The following is a 16,949-nucleotide window of genomic DNA, read 5'->3' as shown; positions in this document are numbered from 1 at the left end:
TCATTGACTGCCATAGTAGGAAACATGTAAATGACAGTCAAAGGCGCCATACAACTTCTTGCTTTCCTAAAGTCTTCAACAAAATATCTCATTTTTTGCTTAACAGAACAAAAAAACAACAATATATATATATATATATATTTAAAAAAAATCCTACTATTGGAGTCAAAGATGTCCCAGAAATGCCAGTTGCTAACATCCTTCTAAATATCTTCTGTTGTGTTCAGCAGTACAAAAATGTATACATGTTTGGAACAACTTGACGTGAGTAAATAAGACAATTTTTTTCATTTTAGGGTGCAGTATCCTGCTGAATAAATTAAAACCATCAAACAACAATAACAGCTGGGTTAAAAAACCAACACCATGTCTACAACACCGGACATAAAAGGCTCGACGCGACATGACAACCTGCTTGTTCTTAATGGGTTTGTCGCATAGCGCCGCATCCAGTGTGAACAAAATTTTAATTTATAATGGGTTCTAATGCGTTTCTAATGTCTTTTGTCGAGTAGCGTCGGTCGCATCCGGTGTAGACACGGTGTAAAGATCACAGAAGTATGCTTCGATTTACTGTGAGCTGTGTTCTTGCATGCATTGAAAAGGATAAATTCACACACACATACTTTGAAATTGTCACAGCTATTTTAATTAATGTTTTTAATCGTTAAACAACCAGCCAGTTCAGGATAACTAATAAACACTCATGAGGGTCTCAGTTATGCACAGTATTTTGTAGCCGATTCAGATTTGGTAGAATTAGACATATATTTATAGCCATCATTTTGCCTCCACAGACAAGAAATCAACTTCCTAAAAAATGGCTTCAAGCTAGTAACAGACCTCTACCAAAACTAACTTTGACATCTTTAAGTTTATTAAGAACATAATCCAGCTATGTTCTCAAAACAAATAAACATCTACAATGTATATACGTCTATATTGTTAGTAAAAAAATCACGGGGTAAAATTCAAAATAGATGAATAGAGAATCTATTGGCGCAGGGAGGGTTTAAAATTGTTCTGCAACTGTTATCAGGAGTCAAAAAGGCAAATTTGAAGTATTTCTTTCATTCTTAGGCATGACTTTCAGGTCACGGAAGGACCTAGATATTTTTTCATACCGTGATACTTTGTATCCAATATTAAGCGGCAAGTTATTTCATATTTACATCAATGTGAGACTGAGGTTGTTTATCCCCACCTTCAACCAGACTTGAGGGATACAGATATAGAGAGGAATTCTATACAGAGAATACAAATATGATAGAGGATTTTGACTGGTGCGGTTTACACCAGAGCACATTGGTAGACGCACACACAAACACACATGCAGGTCAATTATGTTTACAGGTAACCATATCATACACACACATTTAACATATCTGATTGTATGGACCCTGTTTCAGTGCTATTATTTTCCGTAAATTTCCCATCTATATCTTAACATTGTCCAAAATCTTTCAATAATTGAAAAAAAGTGCAAAACAACGACAATAAAAGTAAACAACATATCTCTGCATGAAAGTTAGAAGTACTCCAGGGATATAAATAAATTCATTGAGTATCGGCATGGGTTTCAAGTAAATTCAACAGAAAGAGGGTAAACTCATCATGCGACTGCTGATCACATTAACATTTCCCTCAACTAAGGCAAATCTGCATAAGTATACACACGCTACACTTTGGTACCCCAATCACACACATGGAGGAAGAAAAACATTTTCACAACCCTAATGCATAATCAGTCTGACTCCTACATCAACAAAGTTGATGACTGTTTAGTGTTCACTGTTGTTGTTATTGATATTTTAAAATGTTCTTTTAAGGCAGAAGCTAGCAGGGATGCCCGTGAGGGCGATAAAAGCGGCTGCATGGGACCCACGTATAGTGTGAATGGTCACAGTGCCCTCTAGCGGTAGCATAGAAGAACACAGGTCTAGATTTGAGAACCAATATCGTTAGCAGGAAGAGACACAAGGGATTGAGAGAAAGGTCTCTTATACAAACGGCTGCAGTCAGGCACACGGGCATTAAGCACCATTCAGACGGACCAAAGGTCAGCTGAAACTGATGATATACACTGGAGCCCAAATAAATTGTAATAACATAAAGGGATTCTATTTTATTGCACGAATCAGCCTAAATATTTATGATTGGACTCATTTAGTCATTTCTGTTCACCCAAAATGGACAATTCTGTCATCATTCATGGTTATTCCAAGCCCAAATTACTTTCTGGTAACATTACAATAAGGTTCGATTTGGTCAAATTAGAAAATGCTAACATGAATTAAAAATTTATAAATTTTTGTTCATGTTAGTGAAAGCCAATATAATTGTTCATGTTTATTTAAAAAATGTATAGTATAGTAAATACTTAAATGTAACATGAACTAAGATAAAAAATGCTGTAGAAGTAATATTTACCTTAGTGTAAAGTGCTACCAACTTTCTTTGATGGAACACAAAAGGAGATTTAATAATAATGTTCATTGCTGTTGTTTATGCGATTACAATGAGAACGGACTGGAATATTTGTGAGCTCCAAAAGGCTTTAAAAATGTCCTTCATGGAAATGCATGGAAAAAAGTGACAAGAACATATTTAAAGTTTCTTCTTTTGCGTCTTACATGAGCCATTTAACTTTGTATGAGTAATTGATGACAGCATTGTTTTATGTGTGAACTGCTTTAAGATGCAAGACCTAAACAGAATTAAACGCTTCATAAATCTTTTTTCAATACTAATCTCATATTCTTTAGCTGATCTGTAAGCAGGGAATATCAGTGTTAAAAATCAAGGGAGGACACAACTTTTTAGTTCATGTGGGCACAAGGGAATCAGTCAATCCTCTGATGTCTCACAAACATCCTGCGTCATGCAAGTTACAATATTTTGCTCCATGATTCCGTTGAGATCAAATATTTTTTGATCAGTTTTGTAAAGAAATAATCAATGACTGATTTTGGAACAGCGTTAAAAGTTTGACATGCTGTCTGTACGGTAATGTTTACAATAATGTCGCTTCAGTATCAGTTCAGGCAATACAATATTACAGCAGTAAAACACTGGAAGTTTTACAACCATTGAAACCTGTGGTGACTCTGCCTAAATGATTCCCATCCCAACTGTTAAAGAACAAATATTTTCTTTAAAATTAAAGCCAACTACCTGGATTGAAACTGTGCAGCAACAGAAAGGATTTCTGAGAGGTTTATGACTATGACTCATATACCGCAACTATTCCAAGATGTAAAAGAACAGTTTTTACGTCTCACGGGAGCTTAAGCGAGCATCCAACTTATGTGGTTTAAATCTTGACTCGTCCACATCCATGAATGACATCATGTTAAAACTCCTTATGTCTCGCGCATCTGTTCTTCAGGTCCATTGAAGTGAGAGTCATCCAGACAGGAAATTGTTACCCGTGACAACAGCTGAACTCTCTGTAATATAACCAATAGCATCTGACGAAGGGCAGTTGTGACATGATTTAACCCTTGACCTGCTGCTCAACATCTGAATTCAGCATTTCAACATCTACTTCAATGTCAGAGTCAGAGAGCGAGTGTCCGGAGTTCTGTGTGTCTTGCGAGTGTGTGTCAGCATGTGAAGGGGAGCTAAATTCACTTTCCTCTAAAGTGTCTGTCCTGGAAAAGAGTCCAAGGTCCAGCGGGCAGGTGGGCGTCCCGCTGGTGGTGTCATTGTCGCTGTCATAACAGAAGTCTTCTAAGTCCACAAACCATTCGGGCCAGAACTTCCTCCGTATGCGCTCACAGTACATGGCCAAGTTAATCAGTTCTCCTGTGAACAAATGTCACGGGTATGAGGAGGACGTTCAAGTTGTTCGCGGTCATTGCAATCTTTATTTTCTGTGCATTAGAAATTAATGGTCTCTGGAGGCTGTCAGACACTTTAATATTACGCTTAACTTAATATTAACTTTATATCATGGCTTAGTTTTCAACAGAAGTCAAACAGGTTTGGAAAAAGGTAAAGTGATTTTAAATAAAAACTAAATGTTTTGGGAAGGTTCTCAACCAATCACTATTTTTTGCAATGTGTCTCAGCCCAAAGTAATGTGTATATAGACAATAAAGTTGAGCACTTTTTTATTTTCTATATAAATTATATGCAACTATGACATTTAATATATAATATTAGATTACATTTTTTGTTTTCATTTTTGTTATAATCATGCATATAGCTACACCACTTTACCTCTATTCACCCTAGAACAACAACATGTTTCATTATGGTGAGTGACTGAATCACAGAAGCAAACATACATGAATGCTTGTAACGCCATCTAGTGGACAAACTGAATTAAATTCTTCTGGCATGGAAAACGTTTGTCCAAAAAATCGGACATCTTTTGCTTGCCATTATGTAGTTTCAAACCCAAACTTTTTTGAAAGCTAAACAGCATTTGTTTCCACAGAAGATGGCATGGGTGAATTGGGGGAAACTATTTGTCTAAATATTGATACATCAAAACACCTGATGTGCATGAATCTCTAATTATTATTGTTCAATCATCCAAACAATCATTTTGTGATTGATGAGGGCACTGCATTATAGTTGTCAGGTCCTGCTCACCTTTAATAAGCTGCTCTGGTCGTGTGCCAGGCAGCGTCCACATGGCTTGTGCAAGGTGACCAAAAACTGTAGCATCCAGACTCGACAGCTTGGAACCCATGATGTACTTCTTATCCCCTGATAATCCAGAAAATAAAACAAACAAGGACAAAAAAACGACCTTAGAAAGATGTTTTAGAGGCATTTGTTTAAAACTGCCATTAAAAGCCTGTAGTGTGTTCAATTATCAGATGGATTAAATGAGAAATGGAAGTTCACGGTTCAGATCAGAGCATCTGTTGCACTGGCTCGTCCAGTGAATGAATTACAAAACACTTTCACACCTTTTGGCCCCGACCTTCATTAGAAAGCAACAAACAGCATGTGTCACAGAATTAACCAGATCATCTGTAAAAAACATCTCCTTTTTCAATATTTTTCCAAATTGATTTTACCAAAATGCCCAATGCAATAAATGGTTATTTAAATAATACTGACCAAGATTTCCACAATGCAGGTGTAGCAAAAACATATTGTGAAAAATTATGTCTTTAGCTGACTTTAGTTACCGTAACATTCTGGCATTATAATAACTACAATAAATAGTACTATAATGATATCAGCTCAAAGCAACACTATTCTTTTATTCTTCTATTGCTATTCCTCACCTAGCAGTGTGGCCAGTGTGCGCATGTCCTTCTCCATGAGGGTGTAGACCTCCTCTTTAGTAAAGCAGCCAATCCCGTGACAATACATCTCCCTCTTTACAATTCCACCTGTCAGATGGCACATAATCCATTTCAGCAGGTCACTGAGGGGTCCGGGAAGGTCCAGCATACTCTGCGTTTCATGAACATTATCCACCCACTGACAATATGCAATGGTCCTGTGAGACATGAGGAGAAAAACAAGAATTAGGAATATCTACTTTTACTTGTTAAAGGTACATTGCAACAGCATTCATGCTTTCATAATACAATAATACATAATTCAATAGATGTTACTTTTATAGAGCAAATATTTTCCTAATTCTAAACTACTTATAAATGAGGAAAACTAGAAGGAATAACTAATAATACGCATAAGTGACTCATATAATATGATCATTTATAATTCATACTTTATTTTTAAATGAGTTTGTCACTGTTGCAGCTTTAGTATCTAACACAAAACAAACTCCGTTTGCCCTTTGAGATTAAACTCTGAATGAATTCTCTGCTCTGTGATTCTCTGAATCAAATTAATTAAAGCTGTCTTCTAATTACCGTCTTTGCTCGCTAGGCAAAGCATTAATAAAAATCATTCATCCAAAATGGCTTCAAGGGCTGCTCTCTGGTTTCTCTCCAATTCAAACATTTCATGCCGGTGAACTAATCACTAAAAATGTACTCTGAGAATCAAGTTGAACAGCTTTAAAGTTACAGGATGTCATTTTGCGGCCTTAGAGACATCATCATAGTTGGACAAACATGTAGTCCCGCCACGACTCATGCCATGGTTAAATCAATAATGTTGAGTCATATTGAAAGCAAAAGCAAAAGCATTGACATTGTGTGTATACATTGTTGTCCCATTGTAAACAACTGTTACCAACATCCAGCCATTTTATTAAACATAACAAAATACATAACTTCCGTGAATCAGTACGGTATGCTTTGCACAACATTTATACGCCTCTCAGCATTTCTGAGTGTTGAATCTTAAATTAAAATGGGTCAAGTGTATAGTATGATCCATTTCCTGATCAAATCACATCAGTACTATAATCCAGATTTCCTGTTTAAGTGCCAGCATGACACTCATCAGCTATTTATAGGTCAATAAATGTCCCTGCTCAGCAAGCTTTTCATCTATCATATACTACACCAGGGTAGACACAGATCTAGAGCCTCTCTCACCAGCTCTGTGTACATAGCCCACATCCACATTGAGAAATGTGTCTATGTAAAAACAATGTGTAGAACAAGAAACACAAAAATAAGACGGTGAAAGAAGTGAAGATAAGGAGATAAATGAGGTTTGAAGTAAAGATGGTTATACCGATTCTCCTCTTACTTACTGTAAGTACATTTTAATGTAAGAGTTGTGCTAACATACACAGTGCTGCTAAAATCCTGTTTAAGAACACAACTCATTTCAGAGATCATGTTTTTACATTTACATTGAAATTATATCTATGTTTGAATTATAGCATTAGGTTTGCAAATTGGCAAGCAATGGTCCAACTTAATTTTTATTGAATAATTTGGCAAATACCATTATAAATCTTACCAATTAACGTAATATATTGTTATTTGTTGGATTGATCTTCATGGTCACTTTTAGCCCTGGCTAAACTCATAAAACTCATAAAAATCAATCAATAATGATTAGGCGTACATTTGACCATCAGTTTGAATGTTGGCCCAGCAGCAGAAGTCTGACTCATTCTGAATGCCACACATGACTCACCAGTACAAATGTTCCTCAACCATTGTGTTGATGGCCCGCGCTACTGCCTGCTCCTGAGCGCTCAGATTCTTGTTCAAACTCATACCCAGTTTTTCCTCCAGGAAGTCAATAATAAATTCAGTTCCGCACACCTGTTCGTAATTATACTCAATCCAAGGCATCTTGCCCTGAGCAGAGAGGCTTCCATCAAAGTAGTTCTACAGTGGAGAAAAGAATGTGTGGGAGAAAACTGTTTAATTTTTATTTTACATCATTAAAATACTTGTATACAAATACTGTTATATAAAATATTTATATATGTTTTTACACACTATTTTCTCTGAAATCTGCTGCATATCAGATAGATTTCAGTATGGAAAAATGTAATTCTAGTTGAGATTCATGAAATTCACTGAAATTTAAACAACAGATTGTACAATTTCCAATAACTGCATGCAACCTCTGATCAAAGACTCTGAAATTGCTTTACTTGATAGGGCAGATCAACCATGCGCAGATAGGTTTCCATTTTCAGGCAGAAAGGTGACAGGCTTGGCACGCCGTTCTTTGGCCTGGAGAACTGATGGAGGATGATGGCGTCCTTAGAGTCCAACTCTTGCTCTTTCCTACATCAAATAAACATTGTCACTACTATACTACTTGTAAAATGTTTAGGTTCATTTAATCCTTCCTCACTGATACATTTTTCGACATTTTGAAATAATAATGAACTCAATAAAACTAATGGAATAATACAAATGTAAAATGTTTTGTGTGTGTGTCAGGGTTTAAAGTCTTTACACCTGCACTTAAAACGGGGCTCTTTATGAAACCTTAACCATTACGAGTATATATTCATTTGATAGATGCTTTTGTCCAAAATTACTAAGATTAGGTAGGTATGCATTTTCATGGCATGTCTGAGTTCTTGGGGTACAAGAACTTATTTGTGAGCTACAGGAACACAATTCACCCAAATATATTGTGCCAAAAGCCCCTAATTTGTTCTATTTGGAATAGCTTTTCATGGAACGCAGTGGAAACGACCTTATACTATAATTATGAGGAAACAGCAAGATGTGTGGGAGGGGAAACAGTCAGGTTGGGGATGTTTAAAACAGCTTGAGGCAAGAAGCAACTAGAATCTAAAGAAAGCATTCTCACAAAACAACACCCGTCTGAACTCTACAAACTGCAACAATATTCTCTTTAAATGCCATATTCTAAAGAATGTATTTTGCATAACTTAACGATTCATAGATAACCAAACCCATATGCCTTCATATCACCACCTTTTGAGGGAAAGGAAAATTATTATTGTTTTGGCTTTGCTAAAATCCCTTCACACAGAGCAAAGGATTCCATTCTAAGATGCAGTGAGACAAATCTGTCCACATATAGTTGCTCAATTGCATATAGGCCTATGATCAAGTAAACAAACCCAGTAAAAGCAAAAACCTTGTGCATAGATAAATGTATAGATTTATTTATTTTAACGATGACTAAATCTAACTTTCTGTAACAGCAGGATGCTACTCATTGTAGGCTCATATTGCGACCACAGATGCAGCTGTATGAACTGAATGGTGCAGAGCAAGTAAATCGAGTATGGTGCTGTCCACTGCCCTGTGGTGCTGAAAACTCCCCATCATGTATTTTATGAGGACGGCGACGTCTGTTGTATTGACACATCAACAAACAACACAAGACTCAAATCCAAGTAGCATATTTTAACACGAGCCACTCTTTGATAAGATAAATGTCTGCTTATCCGTAAGCAGCAAGGAAGGTCGTTCGTACGATACAACTCAAGGACATCACGTTCCAGCGTAAACCGAACAGTCACGATCACGTGCCATTTAATATGCTTATTTACAATACATGACGTTGATGCATAGGTCCAGAAAAAATAGCTCGATAACTGTGTTTTTGTGCAGTAAGGATGTAAACAAGGGCAATTCCGGTGCAAGTATTGATGACAGGGCGTTTTCACGTAGTGACGTGTGGACAAACACTGCATGTGCATTTGACTTAAAAAACATGACTTGATCCAATCCAGGGTAAAACATGACACGCACCTATACGATTCCCCATTATAAAATCAGTTAAGAATTTCTGTATGTTTTTTTTCAGCACTTCTGCTCTTCGAAGTTGTTCAAAACGTCTGCGAGTATTGTAAACGATGATGATAATCAGGCCTCAACACTGACCTGATGGAGAGTAGCTCGTGCAGCAGATAAGCCGCCGAAGCCAGCAGCGCACCTCCGGTGATATAAAGGGTCTTCCTCCACCAGGAATCCGACACCAATCCCGACATGATACCACCAAAATCCTGCAGCGGAACGGCTACTATGTACCCATAAAACGAGTGACGTTCATCAGAGCCGCACAACCCGAAGGACGGGCTCTGATTCCGGCCGAGATCAATCACGAGCGACCGGGAGGAGGCGAATCCAGCGACCCAGTACATTCTCTCTCTCCTCCCGCTTGCTCCATCAGATCCTACGCCACTTCATTTATCCGTGTTATAATAGACTAGTGTTACATGGTTGTATGTTATTTCATCATCATTAAACAGAAGAGCGGCATTTTAAGGGGAGGTGGCTCCCGCGAGCAGATCGGCATCCTCCTTTGTTTGCTTCTAGAGCTGCGTGATGTCACGGCGCATCACATAAGTGAAACACATCTAGGCTTTTAATAACCAATTAAACCAAACGAAACTGCAAACCGAAGCCCGAATATATTCAGAGTTTTATGTAATACATAACGTATATTGTCAGATACATAGCAGAATCGATTATATTGAAATATAGTATATACACATAATAAAATATATTGCGAATAGATGTGCATATATATATAAGTTACACTAATTTTACACCCCTCATCTATTGGGTGTATATTAGGGCGTTCAGAAATAAAACAATACTGCCACTAGGCTTTCTACTGAAGCAAGCTATTTTAAAAATACAGATAAATGATTATTGTAAAAACTTTAACACAACTTTAAAAAGTATTGCATATAACAGCCAACATTACTGATTCCTACAGATGTTTTAATCAGACGGACACATCTGGCCTGAAGTTAACTTTCAGTATGTGTTTAGTTATAAAATAATAAAATAGAAAAGAAGTTATAAAATCAATTATTTGGATAAGTCTATGTTGTTGCTGCTGAAACTATTTATAAAAGAAAGCTTGTTTGGCAAACCCATTTTTGAGAAATGTTTTGAACTGAATAAAAAAGCTTCTGAAACCAGCTGACAAGATCCAATCTTATTTTACTATGTACCAACATTTTGCGTGATCAATTTATTATACAATTGTCCATTTTCCATTTAGATTCATTTTGATTGAACATGAACCGATCAATGGTCAAGACAACAAAACAACACGTACTGTGCTTCATCAAACATCAAAGACTCGTAGACAAAGCTGTATTTATAAAGAGTGCTGTAAGTGGTGTGAATCAAAAGTGTTCAGTCAAGACCTCACCTCAATTAGAGCTACACAGCTTCATGACTGTAGTTTTATGAAGCAGCATTTACATTTTTTGCTCAGCATTGCTGCACAAATGCGAAATACACTGCAACCTTGAGTCAATAATTGACTTCCTGTTCTGACTTCAGGTGAAGTCTGGTGGCATTTCCAACTTTAACGTAAGCTCAGCTATAACTTGTGGCTTGACGTGGCTCATCCAGGTTCTCGCTCTCGGCCCAGACCCGATCAGGCTGGGGTTCCTCTATACGTTTGATGGCATGCAATGCATAGTTGATGGCTGTGCTCTGCTGCCAGTCCCACGCTCCTGTGAGAGGGTTGTACATCATGCCTCTGATAGCCTCCACACAGAAACCAACTGGGATAAATAGAAAAAGACGATTAGTAAAAAAAAAGTAACAAATTCTCAGAATGGTTGAACATTAGATCGTACTGATCAATGATGTATAGTTTAGCAAGCCTTTCCTAATAAGATGGCAATTGAAAATAAATATGTGATACATAACATTATCACCTATAAAATGTAACTGCCAACCATTAAAATCACACAAAGTGATACAACAGCGAAAGAAGAGAACAGTTAGAACAGACGGAAGTCAAGTGGTATAATGAATTGTTAGGATACATTAACACATTTAAAGGTTAAAGTGAAACTCACAAGGCTCCAGTAGTCGTTCCAGATCCTCCGGGCTGATGAATTTCTCCCAGTCATGAGTTCCACTCGGTACAATCCTCAATAGCTGTTCAGCTGCTACAATCCCAAGAACGTAGGATAGACTGGTTTTGTTAATAGTGGTAATGAACAGCGATCCACCAGGCTGAAAAACAGACAGAAAACCCCCAGCTTTTTCACTCGTTTCTATTATATGAATTATAATATTTTTGTTTGTTTATACAGTTCACTGATTGTTTTCAATTCCAATACATTTCTGAAAAAACAAAGCACGCTGAGGATTTTTGTGTGGTGAGAGGAAAGTGCCTCTTATTATAACTGTATGCCACAGCATTAGGGAAGATTATAGGGATTTGGATTTAATCTTTGAGAATGTGTCTTCTGACACACTGACCCAGCAGATTAAAACAGCCTGTTTACTTCTCTCGACTGGGAATCTCACAAATATGTAGTTATCCTGATTGGCATTGTTTCAGATAAAAGTGACACACCTTCAGGACCTGCTGGCAGCAGCTGGCAAAAGTATCCAGGTCGGCCAGATGTTCCACCACCTCAGATGCCACAACGGCATCAAATCCCTCTGCTTCATCCTCAGCGAGCTCCTCCAGGGTGCAGGCCTGATATCGAACCCTCTCCCGTAGGTCAGGATCGTAGGAGGAGTGCATCTCTGCGGTCCGCACACTGTCCTCTACTGGGTCGATCCCGAGCACATCTGCACCAATCCTCCCTAGTGGCTGAGAAATTGAAAAATGCTAGTGCTAATCTGATATTAATGTCCTTTAGTAGTGTGCACCTTAACAATTACTATGGTAAATTGTCTAGTGTATTTTTCTGTTTCATGTGATTTCTAGGTGACTGAAACGAATTAGAGGGACCGTTCCTTCATCATTTATCCTTATGTCATTCGATCTTCTGCCAAACACAAAGAAACATATTTTAATGAACGTTGGTAACCAAACAACGTTGGACCCCATTGGCTAAGTATGCACACAAAACCACTCAAAACACCTTCTTTTGTGATCCACTAAAGAAAGAGTCATACACAGGTTTTGACACAAGAGAAGCATGGGGCGTGAAGCTGTCTGTTTTAATGAAGTAGTTCTGTTGAAAGTTTTTCAGCTGTAATTTGTGCCAGCTAAAAAAAAAAGAGCTCGAAAACTTCATATCATATAACAACAACACCATAAAACACTGCATGCATCCAACTGTTCTTTAGTAAACAGAAAAACTGTTGTTGCAGTAACCAATGCAACTACCTTTTTTATGGTGACACCATAGTTACCTCGCTTAGCACACCTCCACCGCAACCTACATCCAGTATCCTGAGACCAGCCAGCGGTTTGCCTGACTGCCGCATGCCATGGATGTTCAATAAATTATCCCTGTAAAGGGGGTCAAAGTTACAAAGTTATGTTAAAGGCATTGAAACATCAAACTGCCATAAAACACAAAATCTAAAGCTCATCACAGCATGTGCATACTGAGTCACAAAAACGTCTCACCGTTAGTCCCTCTGGCCACACAAATGCTTCTGACATCCTAAAGCAATTACAGATTCATAGTTTATCTTTTTGGACCCAAAGGGAACATCTTGACATTCCACTTCAAATGCTCGGACAGGCTCTCAGTTCTTGCACAACAAGACAGCCTGAGGTGCTCACTGCCAATCCTGCTAAATCCTTTTAGTCCATTTTTATCAACAAACCGTACAGTCTGTGACAGAGTCTCCTACCTCTTTATTCTTTTCTTGCCTGATCTCTAGAAAACACACATTCTTTAAATAAAACATGATGACCGGCAACAGTAGAGAGGTTCCTCATTAAACATGCCACTAGGGCAATGCCACAGCCATAGCCATAAATATGCTGCATGCTTTCACTGAGAAATTGAGGGCATCGCCAATACAACACATCTTGTGTTCAGGGAAGGGGAAAATATGGGTTGGATGACTCCAGGAGGCAATGCTCACAGTAATATCCAACCATAACATTCATCCAGTCTTTAAAATATACAGCTTCTAAGAGATGAATCACAGATAGATACATGCTACATTTCATCTCTAATTTGTTGTCCTGACCCTTTTGACCTAATTGATATTAATGGCCGCTTCAGTTTTTATCTGGCATTGAAGCGTGAACACACAACTAGAAAAGATGATTATATAAAGTAGTACACATTAGAAATGTAATATATACTGATGAAGTTTATTGCTTTCATTACAAAAATGTATATAATGTATATGAACCATCAGCTGTTTACCCTTAAAACCATTTCAAAAATTGCTTTACGCCCAGACTGTGGCCTTATTTGGTTTGGTGTTTTATTCCAGTAGGTGGTTCCCAAAACCATTACCAGCACAGACCCACAGAAACCATCAGCGTGTAATTTTTCGGAAGATCTATTGACAGAAATGTATGATAATATACGTAACTTTGTCTTCCGAGGTTTATAAAAACCTTATATAATAAAGCGTTTTTATCATCTTAGAATGAGTCTTTCCATCTTTGTTTGAAAAAAAAATCACGTCCACGCAAAAACATGCTATAAAGCGCTGTCAAAACCATGCCAAACCAACAGGTGGCAATATAACCCTAACCATAAAGCCAAGTTGGCCAATTTGTTTATCCTTTATAGGGAGGCACAGAGATGATGTATTTTTGCATGGAAAATACAGAAGCGAGTTAGCATTTTACTTAAGGTTCCATAGCTCAAAAGTCTATGGGTTTTTTGTAAATCTCCCGAAATAAGGTCGGTGCTAAATAAAACCACTAAATATTTTGACATAAAACACACCAATTATAATCCACTTGTAATTTTTAAAAGCGACTACATCATTTGGCGAAGCCGTTAGACATCATCACGCATATAAATCCGACAAATAATGCAACATGGGCCCAAATCTCTCAAAATGTAGATGCGGATTCATTAGTAATTACTAAGACTACAAATTACGCCATCTCTGAGGAACTGGATTATGCTTTATGATTAATAACAAAAATACAATAACAATATTCAGCCTTTACAATCTGTAGTGAATTTTACACTATAAATTCCCAAATATATTACATAAATAAAAAAATTGAGGAAAGAAATGGTGTAAAAATCACATTGTGAAACCAAATATCCAATAAAAAAGAATATAAATATTCAGCGTTTGTATAATTCACCTATTTTAAACAATTAACACATAAAGAAAACTCCTCTTGAAAAACTTACATTAAAAATGTACATTTATGAAGGCCAATCAAAAGCCTGGAATCTGACGTCAAACAAAGGAGATAGCGGCACCCATCCCAACGCCATGCGCCACATCGCTGGTTTCACAGTCCACACGAAAACACTGGAATTTCTAAGAAATTCCCTCCGGCAGGAGTTTCAAAAAAGTTCAAAAATACGTTTCGGTTTCTCTATGCTATGGGATACGCCCCTTCCGCGTATTCCTCCGAAGCTCGATTACATTATGCCAGCCCCTATTGGCAGTCAGACATGATGCTCGTGTCTGAGAAGTGGCTACCTACATAGTACAAATAGCGTAACACGGCATCATTTCGTTATTTAAAAACCTCTTCTCTCTTCACACCAGAAGCCTTTTTACTTTGGGAACCATCAACACCTCCGCGCCTGTTGCTGGTTTGATGGGTCTACGATCTGCTGGTTACCAGCCATTTGTTCTCCATTGCGGAATTTCTACCACCCAACTATGGCCGCAGCCATGCAGACTGCTTTGGTTAGCGAAGGGCAACTTCCACGGCTGGGCGTATGCGGGAACAAGATCTCAGGGAAAGACACACACCAGGTCTGCTCTGCATGTCTTGGGCTGAGCAGCGATTGATGGTCCCGGCTTCTACGAGCACTGTGCATGCTTTACTCTAAAGAGCCTCTGCCGGAGGCTAGCACGCCAAGCTAGCCTATAAGGCTAGGATCCCCTCATGTCAGCTAGCCCTGCTACGGCTGTCACCCCGAGATCACACCCAAAAGATGTTGCAAAACATATCAGAACAAATGATAAGATCTCTAATATTAAAGTGTTTCTAGCTGCAATATCAGCATGCCACATAAGGTTTGAGGGGAAGACTGTTGGACAGCATCCTTAAGTGTGTCATTCTATGAAGGGGGCGCGTCGCCCTTTGCCTGTGTCAATGCCGCTTTCTCCCTTGTGGAATTTGGACATGGTTCTGGATTTTGGACATGGGCTCTCTTTAAAGAGATCACTATTCAGGAAATTTCTGAAGTGGCAAGCTGGTCACCGCACACTTTTACCAGACTGTAAATGTTACAGCGCAGACGTTTGCACATGCTGTGCTGAGTGTAGGATCTTGAGTCCTCACTCTTTCAGCCCAGACTGTATCTTGGTTGGCAGGCATTACATTTACATTTGGTCGTTTAGCAGACGTTTTTATCCAAAGCGACTTACAAAGAGTTCAGGGAGCAATAAGCGATATGTCATACATAGGCTATTCGAAACAGGATATCCTATAGTGAGACACCGAAACGTATGCTTGAAAGAGAAATATAGGTCACTTGCGTAACCCCTGTTCCTTGATAGCATTAAGTGAGGTGTCTCATCAGATCAGCCTTTTTGCTGTGCGAAGCGAGGAAGAGGTGTGCTTGTTTTGAATGCAGTGTTACCCTATTTATACTACGTAGGTAGCCACTCCTCAGACACGAGCGTCATGTATGCCAGCCAATTTAATAATATAGCTTCTAAGGATACGTGGAAGGGTTGTATCCCATAGTGAGACACCTCACTTAATGCTACCATAGATCCGGGTTAAGCAAGTAACCTATAGTTTTTAAAATACCCGTGTTCATCTGGACAGGGCCTTAAACTGTGTCAACCTCAGTGCTTTAAAAGTGAGGGGGGGTGGAGTGAAATGAACGATAAAATGCCACTAAATTACACACACTGAGCCGTTAAAATCACTACAATTTAAATCCTTTACCATGTTAGTGATTATTTAGCCTAAATAGTTTAACAACAGTGTAATAATATAACTGTACACACCGTACGAAAGGCACTCTCAGATCATTCATGGCGTGCAGAGCAGCGAACTCTCCCTGCAAGTCCCACCACTTGCTCGCCATGGCCTGAAACTTGCGCACCTCGGCGGGGTCCAGTGTGGTCTGAGACACTGTGCGGACATTTGTGTGGGGTAATCTGCAGATAATAATGTTTTTAGTTTCTTTTACTCGTAAAGACGCGCATGTAAACAAACAACCGAGACACCAAAACTGCACTCTGGGCTTTTAAGAAAAGCACAACACGATGAAACACATTAGCACATTTATGGTTTTAAATGACTCACCCGTTTGACAGCTGATTTCTCTGACGGTGATGCCACACCGTCCAGCTGCACAACGACCTGACTGATCTTCCATCGGAAGACACTTTCAGGATAAATGGGCATCTATACGTGGATTCCGCTAACAGCCCAAAAGCCAGTCGTCCAAATTTCTTACAGAACATAACTGCATACTAGAGTCACATTCAGCCTAAAATACTCAGTGACTGACTTCAGTCTGACTCGTTCCAATGTGACCGTCGCGTGTTCCCGCAACGTTCGACGGAGTAGAAACATAAACAGAATTAATCGTTCCTAGTCTAGCTGACTGGAAACACAAATTTCTTAACAAAAATTATTTTTAATACGGTTTGAAGTTAATAACTAAAGTAACTTTTATTAAGTTGATGGTTTCTGTCTTGACAGGCTGGTGTGTAAAAACTCTCTTAAAGAAACGATGAAATACACAATTGTCCTGCATCGTT

General features: G+C 38.4%; 2 protein-coding genes across 2 annotated transcripts; both read right to left on the bottom strand.

Annotated features, from left to right (window-relative positions):
* Nucleotides 1–629: 629 nt before the first annotated feature.
* Nucleotides 630–9,682, bottom strand: faxcb (failed axon connections homolog, metaxin like GST domain containing b). Its single transcript, XM_079470240.1, has 6 exons — nucleotides 9,222–9,682; nucleotides 7,502–7,637; nucleotides 7,033–7,229; nucleotides 5,250–5,467; nucleotides 4,603–4,719; nucleotides 630–3,807 (listed from the first exon to the last, which is right to left on the bottom strand). Exons 1-6 carry the CDS (start codon nucleotides 9,479–9,481, stop codon nucleotides 3,497–3,499), a joined length of 1,239 nt encoding a protein of 412 aa, XP_079326366.1. The 5' UTR covers nucleotides 9,482–9,682; the 3' UTR covers nucleotides 630–3,496.
* coq3 (coenzyme Q3 methyltransferase) lies at nucleotides 9,665–16,946 on the bottom strand. Its single transcript, XM_079470241.1, has 6 exons — nucleotides 16,489–16,946; nucleotides 16,188–16,340; nucleotides 12,465–12,564; nucleotides 11,674–11,916; nucleotides 11,168–11,327; nucleotides 9,665–10,867 (listed from the first exon to the last, which is right to left on the bottom strand). The coding sequence occupies exons 1-6, from the start codon at nucleotides 16,647–16,649 to the stop codon at nucleotides 10,677–10,679; spliced, it is 1,008 nt and encodes a 335-aa protein (XP_079326367.1). The 5' UTR covers nucleotides 16,650–16,946; the 3' UTR covers nucleotides 9,665–10,676.
* Nucleotides 16,947–16,949: the final 3 nt, after the last annotated feature.

Source organism: Barbatula barbatula (genome assembly GCF_947034865.1).
Source record: "Barbatula barbatula genome assembly, chromosome: 12".
NCBI classification, from domain to species: domain Eukaryota; kingdom Metazoa; phylum Chordata; class Actinopteri; order Cypriniformes; family Nemacheilidae; genus Barbatula; species Barbatula barbatula.
This window is presented reverse-complemented; position numbering and strand designations above follow the sequence as displayed.